General features: G+C 37.5%; 1 protein-coding gene across 1 annotated transcript in view; it reads right to left on the reverse strand.

Annotated features, from left to right (window-relative positions):
* Positions 1-13271, reverse strand: part of LOC122792761 — a 1018830-nt gene that overhangs the window by 946253 nt on the left and 59306 nt on the right. Inside the window, exon 2 of the mRNA XM_044060334.1 lies at positions 12334-12374. Within this exon, the coding sequence (XP_043916269.1) occupies positions 12334-12374 (41 nt within the window). The remainder of the gene's footprint in view (positions 1-12333; positions 12375-13271) is intronic.

Raw genomic sequence — 13271 nt, forward strand, 5'->3', positions numbered from 1 at the left:
CCAGGTAAGAATAGGTGTGAATGTCCCTGGTCCTGAAGAATGTAATTACTGAAGCAATGTACTTTAACACCCCAGACATAGTAGATAAACCAAAGTGCATGGAGCTGACAATGGGCATTACATATTTCAATGCTCAGGTGCTGCCAGGTTGCCCTGATTATGGAGATAATCCAAGATCTAGGGAAACCATAAAAGCCCAAGAAAGGAACAGAAGTAATAGGGCTGGCATGGTTAGCACTCTGAGCTTTGGCACCTGAAGACATTTATTTAGCCTAGACAGATCTAAGACTAGCCTCCAAAAGCTATCTGGGCCATCTTTTTGTGTTATAAGGAATAATCTTGAGAAGAACCGTATCCCTACTGCTAGACTGGAACTCCTTCAATACTGTCTCACTGGATCAAGCACTTTTCAGCTTAGAGGTGGGCCACACAACTCAAATCTGTATGTTATTAGCCTCCCGAAGTAACACACACAATCAGGCCTTTGTCATAGCAGCCCTAAACAAGGAGCACAGCCTTTTCTCATTTAATCAAGCAGTCTTGTTTTTTTTTCTCTTTTGCTCTCCATCTGATGGTCCTCTGACTGAACCCTGCATAATGAGGACGAAAGGTGACATTTCACTTTGTGCTTAAACAGAACAAACACCAATTATAAAAAAGTGTTGGTAGGGAATTTCTTTGTTACAATGGAAACACTTGGTCACTTCACATAATGGCACCTGACAACTAAAAAGCAACAACAGATAGTAGTAATAACTGCTATCCTAAAAAAACTTATCAGCAAATAAAGCAACAGCAATAGGCATTTCCTCACCAGGGTACTTACCTGTGCTCTGGGAGCCAGCCTGAACAGACAGAAAGACAGACTGACTCCACTTGGTACACCCACCAGATAAGGAACTTTTTTCTCTAACTGTGGCAAGAAAGAACTAAAGATACCATGGGCAGATGCCCCTCTTATGCTACAGGAGTTCTCACATCCAAATGGCTATGTGTCCACACAGCAAAGAGAGGGGGAAGGGTGTAAAGCTACTGTAGCAGAGGTCCCAACGGTTAGCAACAGTAAACAATAAGAAAGTACAGTAGTGTAAATAAATATACCATAACAGCACCTGAGTAAATAAATGCACCACAACAACAAATGTTCAAATGATCACTGCTGCAGTAGTCTTGCTCTAGGAGTCTGCCAAGGATATAACAGCCATCCAGCTTCTAATGTTCCAGGGCGCCTTCCTCACATACAAACCGAAAGTTAGGCGTGGGTATCAAGCCTTTCACAGCTTTCACGCCAACAGAGAGAAGGATAAAGCCCTGACAAGTACAATGCAAGGGGGGAAAACGGGGGTGAACCTCACCCTGGCAACAAAAACATACAAAAAGTAAGGGGATGGAGGGAGTGGCTACTGCAGTGATGATCATTTGAACATCTACTGTTAAGTTTACTTACACGACTGTACTATGTTCACCATTAGGATAACTTCTGCACTAGCCTTAGCTATATGGATAGATTAACATAGCATAGACTGCCTGGGAGAAGGCAGGAAGGAAGGGCGGGATTCCTGAAGCCCATATAGAATGTTCTTGCAAAAACTGTCCTAGACCTAGAGAACGAATGTAGTTAATAGTGCCTTGCAAAAGCATGCACAGAGGAACAAGTTGCTGCTTCTAGAAGCAAACCCTTTTCAAAAAGCCACAAATAAAGCACAGGCCCTGGAAGAAGTGATCATTGACGCCACCTTAAAGTGTCTTGCTGCAGTGGGTATAACACCAGGTATCTGCATTTGACAAACACTTGTATCAAAACAAAATATTTACAAGTTTCCTTTTTTTCTTACCTTCAAAAGAAATGAATAACTGACCAAAGTTTCTAAAATCACACAAAAACATTTCTGTCCAAGGCAAAGAAGAAGTATTTTGTATTCTGGATGTTCTTGCTTACAGTCCTGCAGCAGAAGTTTGCCAAGTGATTATTGAGAGTGAAGCCAAAAAGATCTGACGTATTTCCCCACAGCTGGCTCAATTCCTGAAAGACCCCCCACCCCACCCCGATTCAGTTTCAATTCAGGAGGGTCTGCCATGGGACTTGCTCAGTATGTAAACTGCTTGTACTGCAAAACTGTTATACTCCAGGCTACCAGGGTTAGTCTAAACAGAAGGTAAGATCCATCTCCCCCTTGCTTATGTATCACATCACTGTGGCAGTGCCTGTAAACACTAGTATGGGTTCCAGAGGCCACAGATGATAAAAACAATTGGGAGCATTTAAAAATACCAGCATCTCCTTAATGTTTAATGCTCATGTGGTTTGGTCCACTTTTCTGTTACACATACTGTACACTTTTATCCCCATAGACACTAATCCCCAAAGCAAAGTCTGAGGCACTGTGAAAGACAGTGCTGGAAATGGAAAGGATGATGGCAGACCTGGATTTTGATAAATTAGGTGCTGTCATCAAAAACTCTCCCTTTCCACAAACCCCAAAACTGGACTCAAATCTCAGGGAATCCTGATGTTGAGTCCATACAGACTTTAAATGAACAAATAAATACAACCATGAACCAGTGCAACTGAAACGATTAATCAATAGATATAACATCAACCACACCAGAATAAAAAAGGTACACACTACATTTTTGTTTACTGATGTAAATATGTGATTTTATAGGATGTATTTATTTGTACTTTGTGTTTAGCATAAATCTGGTATATACCTTTAAGAAAATTTATTAAGGATGTTAATTACAGAAATAGGTGATTTAGTAACTTGCATTGAAGAATGATTGTTATACTTGTTATTCTGATGAAGTTCATGTTCTTGGGATGAAAGCGCACACAGGAAGGAAAGGCCCTCTAACTTAAACGGGCACTACAGTCCTCTAATTTAAACGGGCCGCACAGTCCTAAGGGGGGAATAGGGGTTGAAAACTTTCAAAAAACAGATGCACAATACAGAAGAAATGATTAAGATACATATATGACAGAAAAAGGACTAAATAAGTAAAAAATTGTTCTACTTAGCCAACTAGCCAGTAAGACACAACCTCTAAGCTTTCACGGCAAACGAGATCTGGAGAATTACCGTGAGGCACCATGGGATAGGGACCAGCCTCGAGCCAGTAAAAAGCTCTCGAGCTTTAGTAAAGGCAGAGTCGAATTACGGCGAGATAAGACTACATAACATCAGTAATTTCTTTAGGAACACACAGAATGTCTAGGCTAAGTCAGAATTTCGGAATTACGACGAGATTGGACTACAGAACATCAGTAATTTCTTTAGAAACACAAAGAATGTCTAGTATGTTCTGTCCCCTGGTAGATTTTTTTTTTTTACAATCTGAAGCAATTGTTCCTGAATATATGTTGTGAATAATTTCCTTAGTAATGTTGTTGAATCAATATTATTCCAGTCTGTTTCTATTAAATTTAAGTCCCCAGCTATTATTATTCTTCCCTCCTGTGTTTCATGCAAGAAATGTATGAATTCTTCTAGGTCATCTGCACTTGACTTTGGTGGTCTATACACTCCAACAACTGTCATATGTTCCAGGGTCGTCTTTATTGTCACAGTTACACAGTCTATATTATTGGCGTTATCACTGATCATGTAATAATCACAGCTCTCATAACTATCTTTAATCCTTAGCATAACACCGCCACCTGATTTTTTGTTATGTCTGTTACAGTAAAAACATTTATAGTCTGACAGAACTGGTTTCCAGTCATTGTCCTTTAACCATGTTTCACAAAACAATAACAAAATCAGTCTTGTGGGAACAAAGCAAATTTTCCAATAAAAAAAAAAAAACAACGATATTATTAATGCTTCTAGCATTAACAACCATCAGAGATGCATTAAATGTTGCTGTGTGTGAACTGTTACAATTTTGACCTGGCAAAAATCCTGCCTGGTGTTTGTCAAATATTGTAAAATATCTGCTGCAAAAATTCTCTTCCCTGATCTTGACAAATGCATGCCATCCTGTCTGAACTATGAACACGCATGTGCCCAAAACGAGGCTTGAATTGTCTACACATTTCCATTTTTTAAAACAGGACATTTGTTCCATGTAGGTATTTACCCAAAAAAATCTTTTCATTCACGGTGACCTAACCATCCTTTCTATAAGTGATTTGTGAAAAATACATCCCAACACCAGTACAAGCTAAGAGGGCTGTCAGTTCCCTACTAACAGTCAAAAGAATCCTTGTGGGTGAGATCATTTGTACAGACATGAATAAAAACAGATCCATACTTCCTTACATTAAGGCGTTCCAAGGCTTGTCTCACATCTTCTATTTTTGCTCCTGGCACACATAACACTACTCAATGTTTGTTATCTTCTCTGCAAATGTAAGTATCAGTTCCTCTAATTGAATCTCCAATTACAGGAATATCTTTGATGACCAGCTCTGAAGAATCTTCAATTTCTAATACAGTAATATCTGCTCTATCAATTGTTACATAGGATAGATATTCATCACCATCAATCTTATTAATTGCACTGTTTTCAGTGTGTATTAAATTCTCATCCAGCTGGCATTGTAAATCCACAGCTTGAGCCATGTAGTCAACATCTGTCAGTCTCTTCTTTTTTCTTACAGTAATGTTCTTCAGTCATTCTACAATTTTGATTTCTTCCCTTTCACCTGCCCCTTGTCTTTTTTCTACCTTCTCTTTTGGAAAAATTATGTTTTTTTCTGTAGACTGAAGGTTTTCTGATAGAAAAAATATTATCATTCCCTGTAACCTGTGCGTTACATAACAAAGCAGTGTCCTTTTTAGTAAGTATTCGCTTTACTTTACAGAAATTATTCAGTTTCTTTTTCTTCCTTGTTATTTGTTGTGAACTTCTTCCTGTCTTTTTTTGTTTCCTAATCTAAACAATCTGGCTCCTCAGATTGCTGAATACTTGCCTTCAGAATTTCAAAGATATCAGGGGCATTGTCTTGTTTCACAGGGATTGAATGATCTTTATAATTAATAGATGCATTATTTCCTAAATGTGTTCTACTTGTTCTTTTGCCTAACATTATTTATAAACAACAGTTCTCCAAGTCATGCCAATTGCACAAGTGCAATCATTATCATTAAATCTAGATTTACTTCTAACAATGGTAAGCAAATCATCCAACTTTTGACAGGAGGAACACAGATCATCAGTGTTATCATCCATTACTTTTAAATATGCATAGCATTTATTACACTGTACAAGATATTTGTGCATTAGCAAACAATTAATTGCATACTCTAAGGAATCCATATTCAGCTTCAAATGAATAAAATATTGTAAAAGAAAATAATCAAAATTCAGTAACCACAGAATTCAAAGAGAACTTAAATCAACTTCTATAACAAAATCACACAAGCAACATACAATTAAATACTAAAGTAAGTAAAGTAAAGTTGTTTTGACCGTACAAGCTCTGCAAGACAGACAAAAGTTGTAATTCTTTTATGTCATGTGCAAAGGCATGCAGTAGCTTCTGCTCACTATCGCTCGCAATTGCAATTCTTTTTAACAGTAAAGATAAATAAATCACAAACCAAGGTAGGATTGTTTAGATATGCTCTGGATTTTCCACTGTGCAGTCTGTGTGAATTTATAGCTGTCTAGGCCCCTTGGGATGGCTAGATATTGCCTGTCTAAAACCTAGCCCTTTCTAACAACCACCAGTGAAATTCAAAGTAAAACAACAAAATACGAGTCAAAGTAACTCTCGTTAACAAGCTATCCCTTTCTACCTACAAACAGTGAAAAATAGCGCTAACAAATAAAATATAAATTCAAATAAAACTTCTCTTACTAGTCAACTTCACAGTAAATCACAAAGGCAGGAGTGTTTAGATATGCTCTGGATTTGGAAAGATAGGACAATTAGAGCTATGAAACTGGATAAGGGGAGTAGGGCAGTGCTTATGGATACCATGTTATACAATCAGAAAATATTTCAGTTATTATGGGACACTGACAACACATCAGGAAGTTGAATTTGCCATGAAAGCAATAGATATCATTTTATGTCATCTTTTGATGTCAGGTGTCATAACAAAAGGACTATAACTATATGGTTGTACATAAACCAGTTACATCCTCTTTCTTTGGTATCCCCAAGGTACATAAAAATATAAATGATTCACCATTTAGACCTGGGGTGGTCACTGCCAGTTCTAAAACAGAGCCTATGGATAAATATATTGATTTTAAGGTAAAATTTTAAAATGATAAAATACACATTTTAAAGGAGTCTTAGAATTGTTTTAGAATTGATCCACAATACTGAATTTGAGGCACATACACTCCGTCACTATTGTTGTGAAACATTTATTTTCAACCATACGACTTGACACTGGTCTAGAGTGGTTTACACAATCACTGTTTTCTATTAACTGATTGGGAAGTTAGAAATATTTCTTTAATGATGGAACGTGTTCTTTATAACAGCTTCCTATTTTCTGAAGGAGACATTTTCAAACAGATCAAGGGAGTAGCAGTGGGTGTAGCTTCATCACCAGTCTATGCTAAAACTATAATGTGGTTTTGTAAGAAACAAGTAATGTTTGAATTTAATTTTGTGGAAAATATTAGATTTTATTCCAGATTTGTGGATATCTCTTAATTTGGAAAGGTCCTTTGGACATTTTAAATCAATTTAGATTATTTATCAATACATTGAGTAAGTTTTTGATATTCACTCACAGTTAGAATGAAGTTAGTATTAATTATTTAGATATAGAACATCTATCGTAAATCCAAATTCTCCATTTCTTTTAGACATAAATATGGTTTAGTTAAGGGACAGATAGTGAGACGATCATGGATGATTTCGGAACAAGAAAGATTTTTTGAAACGTTAGACCTATTATTAAGGATGGTAGCTGAGAGAGAGGATACCCAATGTGAGGAGGTAGAGAGAGAGCGATTTCTAAAAGGGAAACTAAACCAATTTTAAAATGGGGAAACTGAGGAATGATACTGTTGATACCCCTGTATTAAATTTGATAAAGTTTTACCTTTTAGTAACAGGAATAGTAATAAAATTAAAGAAATCCTGTTAAAAACTTGGAAAACCCAGGTTAATGTTCACAAACCATTAGTGATGACGTTGGGTATGGAAATTATTTTAGTATTTAAAAGGGGTAAGAATCTCAAAAACATTTTGGAAAGGAATATTCGGGACAATAACAGGAAGGGATCTATGAAAATTTGTGGAGTCTGTTCACATTGCCCATATATTTGTACTGGAGAAAAATGAATATGGCAAATTATTCAAAAGCTATTTACTGTATGGGTAGATAAAACTAATATGACAGACATAATATACACAGCCTATTGTCAAGCATGTCAGGCATTTTAAGAGGGTAAAATGGAGAGACCCTAGGCACGCAGAATATATGAACACCTTTCTAGTATAGAGAAAGGTGATGTCAATAATGCACTTTTTAAACATTTTTGGTATGTATTAATTTTGATGCATTTAAGTTCCTTATGTTGGAGAAAGTCACTCCATCTTTAAAAGGGGGCAAATGGCAAGTATAAGGAATTCTGGTGGAAATTGCTATTGAAAACAACTTTATTCCCTGGCTTGAATTATAGTATTTCCATAAATAGTGTGTTGAAATTGTGAGCTCTGAAACTGTAATTTATTTCTATTTTTATTTTTAATGTAAATATGTGATTTTATAGAATGCATGAATTTGTATTTTGTGTTTAGTTTAAATCTGGTATATACCTTTAAGGAGACTGATTAACGATGTTAATTAGGGAAATCAGTAATTTGCTAATTTGTATAAATCAAGAATGCTTGTTATACTTGTTATTATGATAAAGCCCATGTACTTTCGATTAAAGCACTAGGCTTGGTGTTGTACCTTTTGAATAACCATACAAATTTTAGGTGCCACTAGATTTTCCTCGTATGGAGTCTTGCAGGAGAGATGAGGAGAATCATAGAAGCCATGAGAAATAGAATCCCAAGAAATTCCTTGCTGAGACAGTGGTCTAAAGAGAAATCCTCAGGAACACATCTAGATACAGATCTACTTTTTCCTGTAGAAGAAAAGCTCTTTGAACTGAGGTGTTCAGGAGGCACCCCAGGAAAACAATCCTGTGAAAAGGAATCAAAGAAGACGGTACCTTCTATTGGAATGCCAGACTATGTAGGAAATTCCTTACTCACATGAGAAATTCTTAACACTTACTCTGCAAAGATAAGTAAGTGTGCTAAATATGATAAAATATGAACACCTTGTAGTCTACAGTAGGCTAACACAGGAGCCAGATACTTGGCGAATAACCTTGGAGCACTGAATAGACCAAATATAATGTGATTCAGACACAGAAAACCTTAAAAAAAATTCTGAAATCTAGATCTATGCAAATAAAATCACATGCATCTTTAAAATCTATGGTGATCAGAAAACTCAAATGGGGAATAAGTGATAACAAATTGTGAAGGGATAAATTCAGAACTTGGGCACTACCACTTCCACAAACAGGTTCAAAAATTCACTATGTAATCCAATGTAACTACTGTCTGTTTATTTTAACTGTGGAGCTTTTCTCCCCCCGGGCCACCGCTGAAAATGGACCTACGTCCAGTCGGACACTCCAGGTCAACAAATATAAATAAATAAAGAAAGAAAGAAATGAATAACAAGAAAAGATCCAGAACTGGTCTCCAAGAACTTTCTTTCTTTAGCACCAGAAACAATCTTGATTAAAGCCCTTCTCATAACTGCTAAGGAGAGACCACTTCTATCACCCACTTATACACAAGATGCTGAATGATAGGAAGGAATAGGGATGTATGATCTGCCCGATGACAGTGAATCCCACAAAAAAAGAGGAAGAGACCCCCATTACCATTTGTAACCTTGATGGATTACTTTCAGAACCCATCTGTTTAAAACTATCTGTTGTCAAAGAGACAAAAATGAAGTTCAGACTTTCTGGAAGTATTATGGGTTTGCCAGTGTGGAAATACGTATGAGAGTTTCATATATAGCCACAAAGACATATTACCCCAACCTTTGTTCTAAGACATTCTAAATTTCTTTTTGGGGCCTCCCGGCCATTGCTTTTTAAACGTATGTTTACCAGCAGCTTTCTGAGTTTGTTTATTATGTTTTTTAATAAGGTTGTAGGGGTAGCTTTATTCGTTGGCAAATAAGGAGAAGGATGGCTGAAAAATCTGAAAGATTCCATGAATCATCTACCTCCCTCATTACATTTTAAAGAACCTCTACAGCAGGTGGTCCAAAAACTAATTCTCTATCAAAGGAATAATTAAAAATTTCATTTCTGGCATATTCTGGAAGGTTTCAAGAAAACAACCAAGCAAAGCTCCTCCTAACAGTTCCAGTGGCAAAAGCCCTGAAAGTGGCATCGGCAGAATTACATGCACATTTCAAACAGTAAGCAGTCACTTGAGACACAGAAGCAATGAAGTTACACAAGGCAACTTTATTCTCAGAAAAGGAAACATGCCATAATATTCTTCATGTTCTCAAAACAGACAGGCACACACTGTTGGGGACTGGTCAGCCATTATATCCTGGGCAGGATATAACCTTTTTTAACTTAGGCTACTGCAGCAGTGAGACTGATAAACATCAAGCAGTGAAGAAGAATACACTTTCCCCCCCAAAAATCTACCAAAAGCTTTCCCATACTTGTCAGACGGAGAGGGACTGGTATTAACCAGATCTTCAGCAGCAGCTGGGTTCACTAACACAATAGCTGCTGGATCTGATCTGTCATGAGTGCATAAAACTTATAAAGTTGAAGAATTTTATGCAATTTACTTACTTTCTTTGGGAGAGCAGGCTGCCTTATTAGATAAGTTATAGGCTGTGACAAAAACATCCTCCAATGCTGAAAGAACAGGAGGAAATGGGGTAGGTTCTGGAAAATCCAGTTGTAATAAATCATAATATGTCTGCTGGGATGGTGGAATGTCATTATGTTCCCACTAAAACAACCGATTCATTCCAGAAATAGTTTCAGAGAAAGAGAATGCTTCAAAGGGACTGGCATAAGCCACACTTTCCTCAAAATCAGAATCACAACCTGAGGAGACAAAATAGAATGTCCCCTTCACAACCATTTTGTGGTTCACAATCTGGAAGTTCTACAGAAAATAAAAACTTACCTTTTCTTTTACCAGAAACAACTAAACTGGAAGGGTTAAGAGACTGAACTAACCCCTAAGCTAAATAGAATAAATCATAACTGTCCAGAGTGACTTGAGAATGAAAAAGAAATAAGTTTTTGTTTCTATATGACAGAAATTTCTGAAGATGCAGATTCACTTTTGCCAGGAAAAACCTCCCCAAGGATAGGCATACATATCCCGGCAAAGAAGACTGAAATTCCCTGCCCATTCTCCCACGACCAATAAAAGTGGCTCTCCTCTGTTCACCAAGGGCACTCGAACATCCGCAGGGAAGGGGTCTAACCCCCAGTCCATGGTGGCTGTAGTAACACCACAGGGAGATGAGGAAAAAGATGAATGCACTGAGGAACCAGAAATGGTCACAACAAAGTCACCCATCTGTATCTGAGGCAATTTAGCAGCCTGCTGTTGTAGCAAAGGCTGTTCAGTAATGTTCTTCTTTTTGTAGCTGAAAGAAGGAAGAATCAAGGAACAAGTAGGGGATTTCGTAGTTAAGGGAAAAAGATGTTGGATTCCTGGAGAAGTGTTAGGAAAATGTATAACTGCATGTGCAGGCTTAGTGCATTAAGGGTTAAAAAGAGTTAATACATTTATTCTGCTTATTCTGTGTAAATATGTGCAGCTGCTGGAAGCTCTGATAAGAGAACAATTGACGCCTGAAAGTCTACCATAGTCAGCAGAATGTGTAATGAGGCCAGGGTCGTACCTTGACCCTAGGCAAATGTATCGATCAGAACTGGACAGCTGAAGAATTATGAGAAACCAGGGAGGGCTGAAAATAAGCCCAAGGCCAGGTTGTTTTTCTCAAACATGTTTTTGCGAGACAACAATTACCTGACCATGTCAGCAGTAAATCTAATAACATCTTCCTGTGTACATGCAGAGAAGTGTATAAAAACAGCAGGCTGAACTATGGAAAATCAGACAAACCTTGTATCTACATGCTTTGTCTCCTTACTGCAAGTAATAAAGGGTGCCTTGCTTGAACCTTACGTGCATTGATCTTTATGTTTTCTTTTACAAGAAGCCTGGTAATAGTAAAACTTTTTCTATGTTAAAAATTAATAATTCCACAGAAAAAGTACAGTTACTGTCATAAAAAGTAGCTATGGAAGGTTTTCTCTCTGAAGGGAACTAATCTGTCCAGCAATGGAAAGCATTTGCCAATTGCCAATCCTCTAAAGCCTGCAAAGAATAGTGCTCTTTGGCAGCAGGAAAGCACTGCATTGGTTGATGTCCAAAACCTGTCTTTACTGTCGGCTGAACTTGAGCTGACTAGTGCTTTGGGCTTGTGGAAGGCGTCTTGAAGTTTTGGGAACTAGTCGACTGGATATAACCCATATAGCCAAGGCTACCACAGCAGTGATCAACAGGATGACCTTCTTCAATAATTTTTTAACTTGAAAGCATAGTCATTGCAGAACTCGGTAAAAGATTCTCAGTTTAATCAAGGGCAGGCCTGCAAAATGGGGTAGCAAAAAGCTAACTCTTAGAAAGATGCCAAATTTAAAATATTGTGGCAAGCGCGCATGTGTGTGTGTGTGTGTGTGTGTGTGTGTGTGTGTGTGTGTGCGCGCGCGCGCAAACACTTCAGTGCTCAGACAAACAGGAAGTAGCTGCTATGTAGACGATGTGAAACACAATCATAATTCTTATGAAGTGCATGGAGCTTTACTTGTTGCATGTACTACCACTAGGAGAAAACAAAATGTGTGGGAGCACAAAGTGTTTCAAAGCTTCAACAGCTGTAATGCACTCAGCACAGCCACACAAGCAAAAGTTCACACCTGATGAACAAATGCCTTTAAAAGCTGTTAAACATTTCAATCTGCCACACTTTTTGTAACACCAAAGGGTATAACAACTTTTAAGGCTATGAAAATGCCTTGGATGCTGTTGTATGGTGGCTGCTGTTATACTCTAGCACGAGATTAGAGATCAAAAGTGCTGAAAAGCACTTAAAAGTTTGTTATACATGTTTTGTGACATAAAAAGGTTCTTAACAAAAAGTTGCTTTTCCACAAATTAGACAGCAATTGCAACACTCCAAGCAATACAAAAATATTTTTGTTATAGGATGCACAATTAAGTTCACAAAATAAACTTAAATCTGAATAACAGGTAACTAATAATATGTGGAGAAAAAGACAACTTACTCTCGTGTAAATCTGGATCTGTACTGTTCTTTAAAATGTCCCTAGTAAAGAAAGAAAACATTAAAATCCAGCAGTGCACTAAAAAATGTTTCTAACTTTATGAACAAAGTCAAAGCCAACAAACTTTTAAACATTTTATATGCATATCATACACACAAATACAGACACAAACACAGGTGGGTCGAGACTATGGCCTCATTATCCACACCACTGCCAGAAAATGAATATGTAATAGTATGTTTTCATCTGCAAAACTGGCATTGAATAATGTGAAGTGTGACTGTCCTTGACAATATAAACCAAATGTGCAATACCGCCTCAGATTAGGACATTACCCAAATCCAAATGAGTTTCACACTGAGCTACAGACTTATTTATAGTTGCACAGAGTTCATCCACCTAGCTCTCAGCCCAATGAATTTCAATAATGCCTTATCAGCAGCAACTGAAAGTTGGCCAAAGACAATGCTGCACACTCGCCTGCACAAGCGCACACACAAAAGCATATATTATATTATACAACGACCCCCCCATTAATATTAAAAAAACGTGCATGCTGATTGGTCAGCGTGTATGTTGTACATCAGAGTTACAGCAATGGAAAAAAAAGGTCCGGTCGACCAGGCTTTTTCCATTACTATAACAGCAACGGAGAACGCAAGATCTCCGGAGAACGCAAGATCTCCGTTGCTTCACACTGTCTCGCTATCGTTTAACATAGCGAGACAGCATTAAAAAAAGCAACGGACATTCTCCGTTGCTTTTTTTTAATGCTGTCTCGCTATGTTAAACGAGTTTACAGTTTGTAAAAAGCAACTGAGATCTTGCTTTCTCCGTTGCTTTTTACACACTGTTTTGCTATGTCAAATGGGTTTAACATAGCGAGACAGCTTTAAAAAAAGCAAGGGCTCGTTGCTTTTTTTTAAAGCTGTCTCGCT

This window comes from Protopterus annectens, chromosome 2.part0 (assembly GCF_019279795.1).
Source record: "Protopterus annectens isolate FY-2018-M chromosome 2.part0, PAN1.0, whole genome shotgun sequence".
In the NCBI taxonomy this organism is placed as follows: domain Eukaryota; kingdom Metazoa; phylum Chordata; order Ceratodontiformes; family Protopteridae; genus Protopterus; species Protopterus annectens.